At 31.7% G+C, this 17,109-nt stretch overlaps 3 protein-coding genes and 2 pseudogenes across 4 annotated transcripts; 1 reads left to right on the top strand and 4 right to left on the bottom strand.

Moving 5' to 3' along the window:
* Positions 1–48: 48 nt before the first annotated feature.
* On the top strand, positions 49–2,108 carry LOC105644195 (phenolic glucoside malonyltransferase 1). The gene is made up of 2 exons (XM_089720017.1): positions 49–738; positions 1,350–2,108. The coding sequence occupies exons 1-2, from the start codon at positions 49–51 to the stop codon at positions 1,956–1,958; spliced, it is 1,299 nt and encodes a 432-aa protein (XP_089576143.1). The 3' UTR covers positions 1,959–2,108.
* Positions 2,109–2,499: 391 nt separating this feature from the next.
* On the bottom strand, positions 2,500–4,089 carry LOC105644167 (malonyl-CoA:anthocyanidin 5-O-glucoside-6''-O-malonyltransferase). Its single transcript, XM_012229443.4, has one exon. The coding sequence runs from the start codon at positions 4,045–4,047 to the stop codon at positions 2,638–2,640; it is 1,410 nt and encodes a 469-aa protein (XP_012084833.1). The 5' UTR covers positions 4,048–4,089; the 3' UTR covers positions 2,500–2,637.
* A 2,891-nt stretch (positions 4,090–6,980) lies between these two features.
* Positions 6,981–8,673, bottom strand: LOC149497150 (malonyl-CoA:anthocyanidin 5-O-glucoside-6''-O-malonyltransferase pseudogene; annotated as a pseudogene). The gene has a single exon (XR_016320558.1). The product of XR_016320558.1 is annotated as a malonyl-CoA:anthocyanidin 5-O-glucoside-6''-O-malonyltransferase pseudogene (transcript).
* Positions 8,674–10,013: 1,340 nt separating this feature from the next.
* LOC149497149 (malonyl-CoA:anthocyanidin 5-O-glucoside-6''-O-malonyltransferase-like) lies at positions 10,014–12,301 on the bottom strand. The gene has a single exon (XM_089720571.1). The coding sequence runs from the start codon at positions 12,189–12,191 to the stop codon at positions 10,761–10,763; it is 1,431 nt and encodes a 476-aa protein (XP_089576697.1). The 5' UTR covers positions 12,192–12,301; the 3' UTR covers positions 10,014–10,760.
* A 662-nt stretch (positions 12,302–12,963) lies between these two features.
* On the bottom strand, positions 12,964–14,586 carry LOC149497148 (malonyl-CoA:anthocyanidin 5-O-glucoside-6''-O-malonyltransferase pseudogene; annotated as a pseudogene).
* Positions 14,587–17,109: the final 2,523 nt, after the last annotated feature.

Below are 17,109 nucleotides of genomic sequence, written 5' to 3'. Positions count from 1 at the left end.
ATGCTAAAAAATGAATTTCAGACTTATAAGAACATTGATTTCAAACTCATGGCTACAAGTTTGGTTAAGGTATTAGAGGTTTGTCGAGACACACCATTAGCTGACTTACCTGAGTCTATTACCGAGTCATCTCTAGCTCTAACATATTTCGACATGATTAATCTCAAATTTCACTTAGTCGAGCGCCTATTTTTCTTTGAACATCCTGATTTAACTTCACCAATCTTTGACTCAGTGGTCATCCCTAAGCTCAAATCATCTCTCTCACTCACTCTCCTCCACTTCATTCCTGTAGCAGGAAAGATCACGTGGCCTCTTGATGCCACCAAACGATTCATCTTATATACTCCAAACGATGGCATTTCGTTTATAGTCGCAGAATCAAATGCAGATTTTACCTATCTTTCAGGCAATCAAATGAAGGAAGCTGTCGATTCACGTCTCTATGAGTTTAATATATTTGACTCGGAAGCATCCACTATAGCTTTCAAAATAACTTTATTTCCAAATCAAGGATTTTCTATCGGCATTATTACCCATCATGCTATTTTCCATGGCAAAAGTCTCAATATGTTCATTAAAGCATGGGCTCACATATGCAAACAAAGTGATATATCAACTCCACTTTTTGGTCAGACATTTATTCAAGACCCAGAAGGACTTGATATGGTGTACTTGAACAATTCGATGGAAGCGAGGTTACCAGGTTTAAATGACAAACCTAGAAGCTTGAAGTTTATTAGAAATTAAAAGGGTAGAGGTGAACTGGTTGAGAGGTTAGAATCCATGAGATGAAAATATATGATATGAGCTTACTTAGGCTTGGGCCAACCATTATTAAAAGATTAGTACTAACCAATTAGCTATCTAACTTAATACCCCCTCAAGTGCAACCGGGACTGGACTCTCGGTTGACACTCTTGAAAATCCTCCCCCTGAAATTGGATGGGCCTGACTAGGGACTGGATATCTAGACCCCCTGAAATTGGATGGGCCTCACTAGGGACTGGATATCTAGACGAGACCTGAATTGAAACGCGGGTGAAATGAAGAATAACTGGACCGGGCCGGACCTGCTCTGACACCAAAATTAGAAATTGAAAGGGTAGAGGTGGACTGGGTGAAAGGTTAGAACCCATGAGATAAAAATATATGATATGGACTTATTTAGATTTGGGCCAACTATTGTTAAAAGATTAGTACTAACCAATTAGTTAGCTAACTTAGTACCCTTATATGCCCTTTGTAGATTTAGTATTTAGTTGATGTGGGATTCTTAACAAAGTTGTTACCAACTACAGACATCATTTTCCAACTTAACTTGAGCAATGTTCAAATTGTCTGGCGAGAATATAAAGAAACTTAGGCAAAAAGTAATTTCTACATTGGATGGTGAAAATCAAATAAAAACAAGATATTTATCAACATTTATGCTCTCATTTGCATATACTTTTGTTTGCATAGCTACAGCAAAAATGTTGGAAAAGGAAGGAAAGATCCGCGCAGCATTGGCTGCTGATTTAAGGGACCGTTTGGATCCTCCCATACCCGAAAATTGTTTTGGAAACTTTGTTACTGGAAATGGTATACTTAAAGAAGTAGAACCTCTTTTCAAAGAGAGTGGTATTAACTTTGTTGTTGAGAAGCTTATCGATAAAATAGAAGAATTAAATAAAGGAGTTCTTGAGGGAGCTAAAGGAAAGCTTGCAAATATGTTGAAGGGTATGGAGTCAAGTACATTTGGAGTTGCTGGTTCACCTAAGTTTAAGCTCTATGATATAGATTTTGGGTGGAGGAGGCCAAAAAAGGTGGAGATAGTATCTATAGATCGAAATGGAGCAATTTCTATGGTAGAGAGCAAAGATGAGAGTGGTGGTGTTGAGATTGGCTTAGTCTTGAAGAAGCATGAAATGGAAATGTTTAACTCTCTATTTGTTAATGGCATTTTAGACCTTTAAAGTGCACCATTTTAGTTAGTATTTGTGGATGATAATAATAATTGTTCATGGTAATTACTTGCTTCTTGGTAGCGAGGAAGAAGGGGTTTCTCTTTTTCTTTTTTTTCTTTTTTTTTTAATAATTAGGTTTTGGATGGAGTTTAAACTAACTTTAATAATTGTAGTAATTAATATAATTTATTTATATTTATTATTTTGTTATTGAATCTATAAAATAATTATTGTTGAATTTTATCTTTCAGTAAAGAAATGGATGAGACTCATGAGAGTAGAGATGGAAGCTGGGTGCATGTCCGAGAATTTTGAACTACACTATTTTTATCTTTTTAAAATTTTATTATTTATATTTATGTATCTGAACTCATTTAAAATTTACCATTTAAGATCATTATATTTTTCTATTTCACCGATCAGGTTTAAAATTACCTTTGTGATTATTATTGGATAGTATAGAATTGAAATTATTAGTTTTCATTAGCATACCCAGTATTACAAATTCTCGGTGTAATGTACTAAAGTATTTATTCTATTACATAAAATATCATCAACTTAAAATTTATTCATGATCAGCGGCGAAATGTAAACAAAAGATTCATACAGCTGATACTAAATGATTTAGGATTATCGACTCTAACGAATGTAATGGCATAGGATTCATATAGAGCCGATTTTAACTAGTTTAATTAGACATATCTATAAGGCCATTAACAAATAGTGAATTGAAAATCTCCATTTCACGCTTCTCCAGAACTATACCAACCTCAACACCGCCATTTGAACCTTTGCTCTTCAACAAAGAAATGCCTCCATTCCAGTCTATAGATGTAAAATCAACCTTCTTTGGTCTTCCCCACCCAAAATCCGTCTCATAAACTTCAAATTTTGGTGAAGCTGAAACTGCGATCACATCTTCATGACCTACTTCAATACTCTTCAGAACGAGTCCAAGCTTCTCCTTTTCTCCTGCAAGAATTCCTTTCTCTAATCCTTTTATCATATCGCTAAGCTTCATTGCAACAAAGCTAAACCCATTCTCGTCAATGAGAGTTTCTGCTTCTGTAAATATAGGATTTGTAGTAACACAACAACCAATATAATTCTTAGGCAATGGAGGGTCTAAACGATCTCTCCAGTCTGCGGCAAATGCTATGATAATCTTTCTTTTACCTTCAAACATTCTTGCTTTAGCAATGCAAACCAAAGTATAAGCGTAAGAGAGAACAAAAGTTGACAAATGCATTGTTTTTGTTTGATTTGGATCATCCAATTGAGAGAGCAATTTTTGCCTTAGTTTCTTTATATCTTCAGGAGACAAGTCGAATGTTGCTCGAGCTAAGTTTGATAAAGAGTTGTCGGCTGGTAGTAGCTTCAAGCTTTTAGGGGTATCATTGAAACCTGGTAACTTGGCTTCTAACCAGTTGTTCAAGTACACCATGTCAAGTCCTTCAGGGTCCTGAAAATCTGTTCGATCGAAACATGGAGTTAGCTCTGGTGATAATGTTGGAATCTTCTCTGTTTCAATTTGTTTGCATATGTGAGCCCAAGCTCTAATGAACATGACTATGCTTTTTCCATCTAAGAAGCCATGGTGAGAAGCGACGCCAATGGAAAAGCCCTGATTGGGAAATAACGTTATTTGAAGGGCTAAGATTGCTGCTTTTGAGTCAGATATAGCCAACTCAGGTACATATTGATGTGAGTCAATAGCTTCATTCATATGGTTACCGGAAAGATAACTAAAATCTGCATTTGACTCTGCAACAGTGACTGAAACACCATCATTTGGTGTGTAGAGGACAACTGGTTTCGTGGCATTTGAAGGCCACGTGATGTTTCCTGCTACAGGAAGGAAGTGGAGGAGAGCAAGTGAAAGAGAGGATTTGAGTTTTGGGAGGATCACTGAGCTGAAGAAGGATGAAGTTGAATCAGTGAGCTCGTAGAAATAAATTTGCTCAACTGGATAAAATCTGAGCCAAAAGAATTCAAAATGTGTGAGTGAAAGAGATGACTCAATAGCATGCTTGGATGAGTCGGATGATGGTGTGACTCGACAAACCTCTAGTATCTTAACTGGGTTAACCTTGGCCATGGGAATGAAATACAATCTATTGTAAGAGATTTTCTATGTTCAAGACTTGTGCTCAATTTGTGTTGAGGTCTCTCCTTATATAAATTGTGACTTGGATTTGCTCTTAAATGCCAGAATCTGAGTCTTTGGTTATGAATTAATGAACAATATCATATCTGATTTTTCCATTAAATTTAGGATAGTTTTTATCTGGCTTTTGCTATTATAAGTTGGACTAATAAATCAGAATACTCCGAACTTGACCAGACTATAGAATACCTAAAATGGACAGAAAAAACCGGATAAGTACTGGTAAGGGTCGGTCTAAACCGTGTAAAAAAGACCGGTTTTTACTACAGTTGGATTCGAATTCAAAAGGAAACGTAAATTGACAGCACATGACAGTTAATGTTTGAAATACGCACTAATTTTGACAACTATTTTTGTATTTTTGTGAAAATTATGGCAACCAAACGCTTTCCTTTCAAATTACTATGGAAAATAATTAATTAATCTCTTAGTTTTTATCAAATTAACTAATTCGTTCTTGCATTTTATTGATATTAATTAAGAGTCCCTAAGATTTAATTCTGTTAAACTAGTTAGTCTTTGCATTAACTTTTTCTTCATTTTTCCGATAAAATGCGTTAAAAAATGAAAATATCCTCAAAATTATTTCAGAAAAGACGATAATAACCCATATTAATTGCTCCATTAGAGTGGAGGAGAACACATGCAACTCTTTTGCAGATGTCTGTAATGATGGTGGTGTACGGATTGTTGAAGCTTACTGCGACAAAACTGTTGAGGAACTAAGGACGGCGATTGCGAAAAATCATGAAGACCACAACAGATTTCTCGTTCACGATCAAGTCCTTGGTTCTGATTTAGGTTTCTCTGCTCTAGTTTATATACAGGTAATTCCATTAAATTTAAATTAATCAATTGCTAAATTCCATATTAAGAAGTAAAGACGTCCACTAGTCATGGTCATCGGTTCGGTTCTAACTGAAATCGAACCGTACTGTAGACGAATCGAAATCGAACTGAAATCGACGGTTCAAAATTTTAAACTGGAACTGGCGGTTCAAGAGCCGGTTAAAGTTCACGTGTATGTTAAAATATGAACCTGAATCGGCCCGGAACCGGCGTTTCCTGTCCGGTTCAAACCGAAAATTTATATTTATATTTTCAAAATTATAATCACTTAGCCTATTTTATACATCTCTAAAAGACTCAATAATATTTTATATATTTTACTAAATATTTTTTTTAAATACACTTTACTTTAAAAGTTAAAAATATAAAGTAAAATGGTAAAAAAGAGAGAAATATTTAGTCTAAAGTTATATTGTTTTTAACTTTTTTTTTATCTTTTAAATTGTTCACTAAGTTTAAAGTTACATTCTTTTGAAGTATTTTTCAAAATTTTCTTATAATTTATTTAATTAATAACATTTAAACAAAATAAAGTGATAATTTATTTGATTATTTTGTAAAATTAATTAATTTTATTCTTATATGAGTATGAGCATTTTAAAATTTATTTAAAATAAAATTTACCAATATTTTTTTAAGCTCATATTAATATTTATGACGAAATATGTAATGTTAGAATCGATGTTTTTTAAAAATATATATATATCGCCGGAAACCGTGATCAGAATCATCGGTTAATCGGAACCGCACCGGAACTGATCGAAACCGAAACTGGCGGTTCAAGGGCCAATTCAAGTTTAACATTCTAAAAATTTTGAACCGTCAGTTTCATGAACTGGAACTGGCGGTTCAATGAACCGGCCATGCCTAACGTCCACTGCTGCGGGTTTAATGATCAAAATTTGTTTGTTAGACAAAAAAGGAAAAACAAAAAATTAATTGTATAAATGAAAAGGTTAGTAGTTGGTGAATTTAATTTAAATATATTTTTATTCCATCATCATGAATTTAATTTAAAAGATGAAGCTACAAAAAAGTTATTTGGGTTGCAGTTGATAGGAGGCTACGAAAATTAGATTAAAGCGAAGACAAACTGCTGAGACATAGGTCGTGAGTTTAATAGACGTCTGGAAAAGAGTTGTGTTCCCTTTCACTTCAATGGAGCAATTAACATAGGGTATTATCGTCTTTTCTTAAATAATTTTGAGGATGTTTTCATTTTTTCATACATTTTAACGGAAAAATGAGGAAAAAATTGATGGAAGGACTAAGTTGTTTAACAGAATTAAATCTCGAAGACTCTTAATTAATATCAATAAAATACGAGGACGAGTTAATTAATTTGATCAAACTTCAGGGACTGATTAATTATTTTCCCAATTACTAAATATATACCTAAATTACAACGGTCAATAATTAATTATTACAAGTAACTCTGAATATAACCATAATTAATGTCAAATACTTAATAAGATATTGGTTTATTGAAATATTAAATAAGAAATATATTGAATTTTTTTATAAGTTTATTGGAATATTAGTATAATAAAAAATTATATATTATAATAAAATTTAATTCTTATTTATGAATTTCACTATAATTAAATGTTATATTTTAATATATTTATTTTATATATTGAAGCATATATTAGATTGCTAATATAATTCTTATTTAGAAAAATTCGAAAAAAAAAATCACTAGTATACAATGAGCATAAACGACGATTAATGACTAATAGTTGAACTCTATTTTAACTCAATTATAAATTTTATTATTAGTAATAAAAGACTAATATTTAAATTCAACCAAAAATCTTATACATAAAAAACTAATGAAAAATAAACAAGAGTATGAATAATGGAATATACAACGTTCATCCAACGTTCAAAGGAAACTAACTGTTAAAAAAATGTAGAAGAAGAAGAAGACATAGTATGTATTTTTGGCATTGTTTAAGGACATGTAAGATGTAAGAGTTTGTATAAACCCATATAAAATCATATACCAAACCAAATATTAATGAAGGAACATTGCATACTAGGAGATTCCATTAATAAAAGATCATAACCCTCTCAATCACATATGGAGGTTTAAATTTAAACTCCATCCCTAATCTAATTTAAAAATTAAAAAAAAAGCAATAACCCTCTCAATTACTTCATCCTCACCATCAAGAAGTAATTAACTATTGTAAAATAAATATTATTATCATCCATAAAAATACTTAATAATTATAAGAGTGCACTTTAGAGATCTAAAATGCCATTAACAAATAGAGAATCAAACGTCTCCATTTCATACTTCTGCAAAACTAAGCCAATCTCAACACCACCACTTTCATCTTTGCTCTCTACCATAGAAATTACACCACTTCGATCTATAGATACTATCTCCACCTTTTTTGGCCTCCCCCATCCAAAATCTATATCGTAAAGCTTGAACTTAGGTGAACCAGCAACTCCAATCGCTTCTAATTTACTCAACTCCATAGGCTTCAAAGAGTTTGCAAGCTTAGCTCCCTTAAGAGTTCCTTTCTCTAACCCTTGTATTTTATCGTCGAGCTTCTTAACAATAAAGTTAATCCCATTCTCTTCAAAAAGAGGTCCTGCTTCTATAAGTATAACATTTCCGATAACAAGATTCCCAAAATAATTTTCAGGTACCGGAGGATCCAAACGAGCTCTTAAGTCTGCACTGAATGCTATGTGAATTTCTTTTTCCTTTCCAAACATTTTTACTTTAGCCAAGCAAACTAAAGTATATGCAAATGAGAGTACAAAAGTTGATAAATACCTTGATTTTAGTTTATCGTCATCATCCAATGTAGAGACTACTCTTTGCCTAAGTTTGTCTATATCGTTGCTAGACAATTTGAATGTTGCTCGAGTTAAGTTGGAAAATGATGTTGTAGTTGGTAACAATTTCAAGCTTCTAGCTTTGTCATTTAAACCCGGTAACTTTGCTTCCATCCAATCGTTCAAGCATACCATGTCAAGTCCTTCTGGATCTTGAACAACTGCTCGGTCAAAAAGTGGAAATAACTCGGGTAATAATGTTGGATTTTTCTCTATCTCACTCTGTTTGCAAATGTAAGCCCATGCTTTAAGGAACAGGGTTAAACTCTTGCCATCAAAAACAGCATGATGAACAGTGACTCCAATGGAAAACCCTTGATATGGAAATAAAGTTATTTGAATAGCTATAATGGCAGCTGTTGAGTCAGATATATTCAATTCGGGTATATAAAGACGTGACTCAATTGCTTCCTTCATTTGGTTGCTCGAAAGATGGGTGAAGTTTGCAGCTGATTCTGCAATCCTAACCAAAATGCCATCATTTACGGTGTATAAGATGCATGGTTTGGTAGCATTAGAAGGCCATTTGATGTTTCCTGCTAGAGGAAGGAAATGGAGGAGAGCAAGTGAGAGTGATGATTTGAGTTTAGGGATGATCACTGAGTTGAAGAATGACAAAGTTAAATTGTTGAACTCATAGAAAAAGATTTGCTCAACTGGATAAAATTTGAGGCAAATCATATCAAAATGTGTAAGAGCAAGAGATGACTCGGTAGTGGATTTGGGTGAGCTAGCTAATGGTGTGACTCGGTGAACGCCTAGTATCTTAACTAAATCACTTGCTTCCATGGGTTTGGAATAAGAAAATTCAATGTGTTGGCAACTCTCAAGTTCATTTGATTGTGACTATGCTCTGCACACATATATATACTACCTCCATCCTTTCAAGTATCCTTTTAGAAAATTTTTTTTTGGCTCACTTTATTTGTTATTTAGAAAATTATGGAATTATGGATTTTTTTTTTCCAGCTTTACCTTATCTTTTGGCATATATGTTAAGTAAGCATTAATTATTTACAGAATAATTTATTTAATTAATTAAAACTAATTATGAGTGAATCCAATATTAGATTTGAATGGATTTGCTTATAAATGCGAGAATCCAAGTAAGAGATTGAGAAATAATTGAACCTAATAGCCATATCAAGATAGATTATTGTCATTTATAAAAAAAGAAATAAAAAAGTCTTTATTTTATTAATTATTATTTATTAAAATCTTTTAATTAGTCTTATATTTAATTTAGGATATCTTCAATATCTCCAAAGATATTTTTGAAAATTTCATTATTCCCTTATTCCATAAATACATACCCATATATAACCAATCGTTTTCATATATTTAGTTTTATTTCTAAAAGGAATACAACTCAATTTGCCCCATGAACTTGAAGCAATGTTCAATTTGTCAAAAAATCAATTATTTTTACAATTTATTTCCTATATTTGCACTAGAAGAACAAAAAGCCTAATTTTTTATAAAAAAATTTAAATATTTCAACTAATAAAAATTATTTAAAAAGTTTAAATTATGAAAGAAAAATTATTTAATATATAATAATAGTTAAAAAAAATTATGGGGACTTATCATTGATTGAAAAAATAACTAAACGAAATATTTAAGTTAAATAAAATTATAGAATAGAAAATTATTTAATTACATGAATATTTGGTTTAAAATATTTATTACTGTTATTTGTTAGTTTAATTATTTCTTAATTGTATCTAAATAAATAATTTATTATTTTTTAATTATATTATGATTTAAATTAAAATTCTTTTAAGTAATAAATTAAACTTTTTGGTATGTGCAAATTAGGGGATAAATTATACAAAAAATTAATTTTTAAACAAACTCAATATTGCTTCCAAGTTTAGAGGTAAATTGAACTTTATCCTTTAAGAAATAAAAGTAAATAAATTTTTAATTTTTTAAATTTATTCTAAATATAAAAAAAACCGAGATTTAAACGATCGATTATTTATTTATTTATTTATTTTTGTTCGAGCTTTTGGCTATTGGATTTCAAATTTATTTTTCTTTAAACGAAGAAAGTATTTATACGGCTTGGTGCACCCATGACATCTCTGATCGAAACGACAAGCGTTTCAGCCGCGAAAAGCTCTTCCCTTCACCAGTCATCTGGCGCTGTTCTTTGCTCCAGAATCAGCAGAGTCGAACTGTTGAGGTCAGTTTTTGTTCCCTCTTTTGTTTATTAGAGAACAGAGAAGCATACAATGAATCTAGATATAAGCATACGCTTATGACTAGATAAGGTGCTTTATATGGTACGGTTCACCACTTGTTTGATAAAATATTTATGAGAGGAAACAAGTTATATGTACATATAAAGGAAGGATTTTCTTAACCATTGCTGCTGAGAAATATGAAAATATTAATAAAAATAAGTAAATTATTTAATTGAGTTTGTGGGTTCTTGAGCTTCTTGCCAATTTGTGAAATGGAGATTTCTTTTCAAGATTGTTAAGCGCTCCGTTACCACCTTTTCTTTCCCCTCCCTATTTTCCACAAATTTCTTTTTCTGAGATCATAATTAGTATCGTTATCATTACTGTTACTGCTACTAAGTCATCGCAGCTAATTGGTTAAGCAACATATTTGTTGCATTATAGAAGATGTTCTTGCGATAGTTTCTTCCTACAGAAGAAAGATATTCATATTAGAAAGTGAAAATCAGAGCCTACACTCTGCATTCTGCAGTGACATGTTACAACTTGTGTATGAAAATCACATGCAAACATTAATTATCACCTATAAATCTTGTATAAGATAGAATGCACTTTAGTTATTTAAAAGCTATGAAGTACAATCGCTTCGAATTTTGATTATTTAGATAGAAACTAATGCATGATATGTGTCCTGGAAGCGTATTATATCACCTTGCAAATTAAAATATTTGAAAAGCTTATGGTGCATATTCAATTCTGAAGTGTTGGTGCTTCGCGGTCTAGAAGGCCATTGACAAATAGAGACTTAAACAACTTCATTTCATGCTGCTTCAAAACTAAACCAACCTCAATGCCTCCAGTCCCATCTTTGCTCTCGGACATAGAAATGCTTCCAGTCCGATCTATAGTTGTAAACTCCACCCTCTTTGGTCTCCCCCACCCAAAATCTGTCCCATAAACCTCAAATTTTGGTGAAGAGTGAACTCCAATCATTTCTACTTCACCTAACTCTATTTCCTTCAGAAAATTTGCAAGCTTCTCCTTTGCTCCCTCAAGGACTCCGTTATCTAGCCCTTTTATCATATTGGTAAGCCTTTCTGCTACAAAAGTAATTCCATTCTCTTCAAGGAGAGGTGCTACTTCTGCGAGTGAAAGACGAGCACTAATGCAGTTACCAAAATAATTTTCAGGTAAAGGAGGATCCAAACGAGCTCTACAGTCTGCACTGAATCCAATTGCAATCTTTTGTTTCCTTTCCAGCATTCTTGCTTTAACCATGCAAACTATAGTATATGCTAAAGAGATAACAAATGTTGATAAATGGAATCTTGATTGCATTTGATTAGATTCATCCAATTGAGAGAGTACTTTTTCCCTGAGTTTCTTTATGTCTTGGCGAGACAATTCGAACACTCCTCGAGTTAAGTTGGAGAGAGATTTCATATTTGGTAATTGCTTCAAACTTCTAGGATTATCATCGAAACATGGCAGTTTGGTTTCCAACCAGTTGTTCAAGTAAATCATGTCAAGTCCATCTGGGTCCTTAACAATCGTCCGATCAAAACATGGAGTAAGCTCTGGTAATAAAGTTACGTATTTCTCTATTTCACTCTGTTTACATATGTGAGTCCATGCTTTAATGAACATAGCTTTGCTCTTGCCATCAACGAGAGCATGATGGCAAGAGATGCCAATAGAAAAGCCTTGATTTGGAAATAATGTTATCTGAATGGCTATAGTTGCTACTTTTGAGTCAGATATAGCTAGCTCAGGCACATAAAAATGTGATTCAACAGCTTCATTCATTTGGTTGCTCAAAAGACGAGTAAAGTCTGCATTAGACTCTGCAATTGTGAGGGAAACACCATCATTTGGGTTGTAAACAATGACTGGTTTGGTAACATCCGCAGGCCATATTATGTTTCCTGCAAAAGGAAGGAAGTGAAGGAGAGTGAGGGAAAGAGAGGATTTGAGTTTGGGGATGATCACAGAGTCAAAGAATGACAAGGATAAATCTTTTTGCTCATAGTAAAATATTTGCTCATTTGGGTATAATTTGAGCCAAAAGATATCATAAAATGTGAGAGGGAGAGATAACTCAGTAGTAAACTCGGATGAGTTGACTGATGGGGTGACTCGACACACATCTAGTATTTTGACTGGGTTAGTTGCTGTGGCCATGAGAATGAAATCCAATAGCTATTTAGGGACTTGCTATCTTTGCATTAAGACCTTACCTTCGTTCTGTTTATATAAACTGCAACTTGAATTTGCACATTTATTTGCGAATCAAATCCTTTACATATGAGGCAGTTTAATATTTAATATTGAATTCGGAAATAAATATTTCATCTCCAAGAGGATCGTTATGAAGTAATGAGCAGTTATTGTCTATTTTTCCTTCACTTCTTTCACGTTTAATTTAAACAAGTCGAGCAGGAGCCTATCTATCAATGAGCTCGATTTCGATTTTATATAGGGATAAATTTTTTTTATTATTTTAATTATAAAATGTCAATGAGGTGAGTTCAATTTTGCAACCCAAGATTAACAGAATTTGGTTCGATTTGTTTCATTTATAATATCCTATACTTATATCATGGATATTTTTATTTATGGAATATATTAGTAATTTTTTTTAGAGAAATATTTTTCATTTATTAAGAAGCCATCAGGTTTGTAAGCAAGTCATGTTAACGTAAACAAGACTAATGCAAGTGAAAACTGATTAAGACTTATTTAACGGAAAGAATAGAATAGCGAGCAAAATTAACAATTTTTTTGAAAATGATTCAAAAATAGAACTGTTAGAAGTAATAAATTGAAACATTAAAGTGAATTAAGTAGTTAAATTTGGAGGTTTTTTAAGTATTAAATAGATGAAACGTTAAATAAATTGGATTGGATTATAATGAATTATATGCAATTTTAATAAAAAGAAATTTTTTCTCCCTCGATGATAAGTAAAAGTCTTCTATACTTGCTAGAAAATTTTCTTCTGACTTCATATCCTTTGAAAATTGAAAACAAACAGTTGATAACTGATAAAAGTATGAATGTTGTCTCGAAAGGTTATCGGAAAAGATTATAACACAAATGTAAATTTAATTTTGAAGGATTGTTGCTTCGTTGTCTAGAAGGCCATTAACAAATAGAGAATTGAACAACTCCATTTCATGTTGCTTCAAAACTAAACCAACCTCAATGCCACCACTCCCATCTTTGCTCTCGGACATAGAAATGCCTCCACTCAGATCTATAGATGTAAACTCCACCCTCTTTGGTCTCCCAAAACCAAAATCTGTCCCATAAACCTCAAATTTTGGTGAAGAGTTGACTCCAAATACTTCTACTTCACCTACCTCCATTTCCTTCAGAAAATTTGCAAGCTTCTCCTTTGCTCCTTCAAGAACTCCGTTTGATACCCCTTTAATGATATCACTAAGCTTTTCTGCTACGAAAGTAATTCCATTCTCCTCGAGGAGAGATTCTACTTCTATGAATGTAAAATAAGCAGCAACACAATTACCAAAATAATTTTCTGGTAGTGGAGGGTCCAAACGAGCTCTACAGTCTGCACTGAACCCAATCATAATCTTTCTTTTCCTTTCCAGCATTCTTGCTCTGACCATGCAAACTATAGTATATGCAAAAGAGACAACAAATGTTGATAAATGGATTGATTTCATTTGATAAGGATCAGACAATTGAGAGAGTACTTTTTCCTTGAGTTTTTTTATGTCTTGGCGAGACAATTCGAACGTTCCTCGAGTTAAGTTGGATAGAGATTTCATATTTGGTAATTGCTTTAAGCTCCTAGTGTTATCATTGAAACATGGCAACCGGGTTTCTAACCAGTTTTTCAAGTAAACAATAGCAAGGCCTTCCGGGTCCCTAACTATCGTTCGATCCAAGAATGGAGTTAACTCTGGTAATAAAGTTTGGTTTTTCCCTATTTCAATCTGTTTACATATGTGAGCCCAAGCTTTAACGAACATAACTTTGCTTTTACCATCAAGAACAGCATGGTGGTAAGAGATGCCAATGGAAAAGCCTTGTTTTGGAAATAATGTTATTTGAATGGCAATAGTTGCTACTTTCGAGTCAGATATAGCTAACTCAGGAACATAAAAACGTGACTCAATAGCTTCATTCATCTGATTGCTCGAAAGACGAGTAAAATCTGCGTTAGACTCTGCAATTGTGAGGGAAACACCATCGTTTGGGTTGTAAACAATGGCTGGTTTGTTAACATCTGGAGGCCATATGATGTTTCCTCCTAAAGGAAGGAAGTGAAAGAGAGCAAGGGAAAGAGAGGATTTGAGCTTGGGGACAATCACTGAGTCAAAGAATGACAAGGATAAATCTTTTTGCTCATAGTAAAAGATTTCCTCAGTTGGGTATAATTTGAGCCAAAAGATGTCAAAATATGTGAGTGGGAGAGAGAACTCAGTAGTAAACTCGGATGAGTCGATTGATATTGGGGTGACTCGAGAAACATCTAGTATTTTAACTGGGTTGTTTGTTGTCGCCATGAGAATGAAATCCAATACAGAGACTATCTTTGCCTAAGCCTGACATAATTTTGTTTATATAAACTGTGGATTGTATTTGCGCATTTATTTGAGAATCTAAGTGTACATATATTTTAAGGTAGTCAACGGTCAATATTGAATTTGCACCAAATCAAAAATTCAATTCTATACCATTTGTAGAAAACTTAGAATTGTATTTACGCATTTATTTGAGAATCCAAGTGTATATATATTTTAAGGTAGTCAATCATCAATATTGGATTTGCACCAAATCAAAATTCACTTCTATACCATTTGTAGAAAACTGTGAATTGTATTTGCGCATTTATTTGAGAATCCAAGTGCATATATATTTTAAGGTAGTCAATTGTCAATATTGGATTTGCACCAAATCAAAAATTCACTTCTATACCATTTGTAGAAAAGTTTATACTAATCTCAATTTTTTACTTTCACCCGTCAAACACTTATATTTATTTATTAATCGAACATTTATTAGATATTTAAAAATATGAAAATTATTTTTTAAAAAATTATATTAATTATACATCGAATTAATATTTTATATATAAAGCCAAAAACTTAAAAAATATTATCGTTAGTGAAGAAATACGAAATATTATTAAAATACACAACATTAAGGGCACAATAAGGTCTAGTAAGTGAAATTCATGGTAACATATTTTTTTACAAAAAGTACCTATTTAACCTTAGATTTGCACATAAATGTTTCATATCCAAATGGAAATCCACGTGAAGTAATGAACATTTAATAATAATACTAAGATAGTTCAATTTAGAAATAATTTTTTTCTTTTTATCTTATTAATTCAAATTTTATATTATGATGATCAACTGTATGCACAACAAGCTATAGCCTAACGATAAATATATGTGTATGACTTGTAAAATATCCAATTTTAAATTTATATCCTTCAATATTTATGTAACAACCTGATTTTATTAATCAATCCGCACACTTTAAAGCTACTAAAACTCATAATAAACATTAAATAAAAACTAATTACACACATTCCTATTAAGACAAATACATCAAAACTTGTAGAAAAATAAAAACCTTAATTTACATTTCATTAATTACATTGATTAACCTCTTGGGTCCTTTATTACAATTGTTATTACAATTTTAGGTATGTAATTTTATGTCTAAGAAACTCACAATTACAATTTGAAATTGTTGTTGGATTGATCTTAAAGCGTGAGATTTTATCTTAGTGTTTTTTTTTTTCATAGTAATAATCGGTTTTATTGTGACAATAGTAATATAAATTTTTTATTAATTTAATGAGAATAAATTAATATTTTAATAAATAATGAGCAGTTTGTTTTATCCGATGTAAGTGACATATGTAGTTTGTTACACACGTGACAAGTTTCCGTTGAAGGTGGATAGTAAAAAATTGGTCCGGAACCCAACTCAACGTATTTTTAAAGATAACATATTATCTATAGTTTTATTATTATTTTCGTTTCATAATACTTATAATATTTATCACATCTAAGAAAATATTTCGTTTTAAAATAATTGTTACATTTATGGTTCGAAAAAGTAATAAATATATTTTTTTCATGTTTATCCTGTATATAATCAATAATTATTCATTTAATTTAATGATTTTTTAAAGAATTAATATTAAATTAAGAATAATATAATCACTTTATTTAATAATATATTATAATTTAGACAAATTTAATAATTTTTTTTAAAAATGTAAAATTACATATATGACAAATATTATAAAACAAATATAATACTTAAAAAACTATTGCCGCATACAGTTTAATTAAATGTAAGGAAAAAAAAAGATGGGTCTCGCTTTTAGAGGAGAACAGTAACTAGCCTTGGTAGATTTTTTTCTTTTTATAAATTTTATTTGAGCCAAACACAATTTGTATCATTCCTAAAATAATATTACAATTTACTAATTGGAATTTATAACTGAGGTTTCAACTTCGTTGGCCTCTGGTTTTGGCCAACAGAATTACCAAACAATGATTTCTAAACAGAACAATGGATTTCAATTTTAAATATTGAAATCAAAAGCTCAGTAAAGCTTTGATATTTTGGGATTATGGTTTCTGAAGGTTCAAAATATCTTCTTTGAAAGAGTCATCAATGGAAGTCACCTGCAAACATCTCCGAAAAAAACAAATTCCAAAACACGAGATATCACTGGCCTAATTTCACCGAAGGTACCTCAAGTTAGGGGAATTCACTTTGTTGAAAATTCACCAGAGTCATTTTTGTATTATAAACATCCCACCAGAAATTACCTGAATCACTTTTGTGTTATAAATATCAAATTTTAATCAGTTTTAAAATATAATTTTAAGATGCAGATCTTCTTAAAGTGATTACCTCTGAACTGTGAGTCTGTTCAAAGTGATTGCCCCTAAACTGTTAGTTAGTTTGTCAGTTTTAAAATACAATTTGAAGACGGAATTTTAAAGTGATTACCCCTAACCACGTGGGTGAAAATAAGCAAGATTATCACTACATTCTGAGATTGGGCTCCAGCACATGGTGTTCTCGAGAACACACG

Source organism: Jatropha curcas, chromosome 4 (assembly GCF_041381405.1).
Source record: "Jatropha curcas cultivar XTBG-Jc1 chromosome 4, XTBG_Jcur_1.0, whole genome shotgun sequence".
Classification (NCBI taxonomy): Eukaryota; Viridiplantae; Streptophyta; class Magnoliopsida; order Malpighiales; family Euphorbiaceae; genus Jatropha; species Jatropha curcas.
Note: the sequence above shows the minus strand (reverse complement) of the source record. Positions and strands in the feature narration are given on the sequence as shown.

Coding starts and splice junctions, on each gene's coding strand:
- LOC149497149 (XM_089720571.1), bottom strand. CDS start 12,191: ATGGCCACAGCAACTAACCCAGTCAAAATACTAGATGTGTGTCGAGTC.
- LOC105644167 (XM_012229443.4), bottom strand. CDS start 4,047: ATGGCCAAGGTTAACCCAGTTAAGATACTAGAGGTTTGTCGAGTCACA.
- LOC105644195 (XM_089720017.1), top strand. CDS start 49: ATGGCTACAAGTTTGGTTAAGGTATTAGAGGTTTGTCGAGACACACCA. Junction 739..1,349: donor AACCTAGAAGCTTGAAGTTT/ATTAGAAATTAA, acceptor TTGTCTGGCGAG/AATATAAAGAAACTTAGGCA.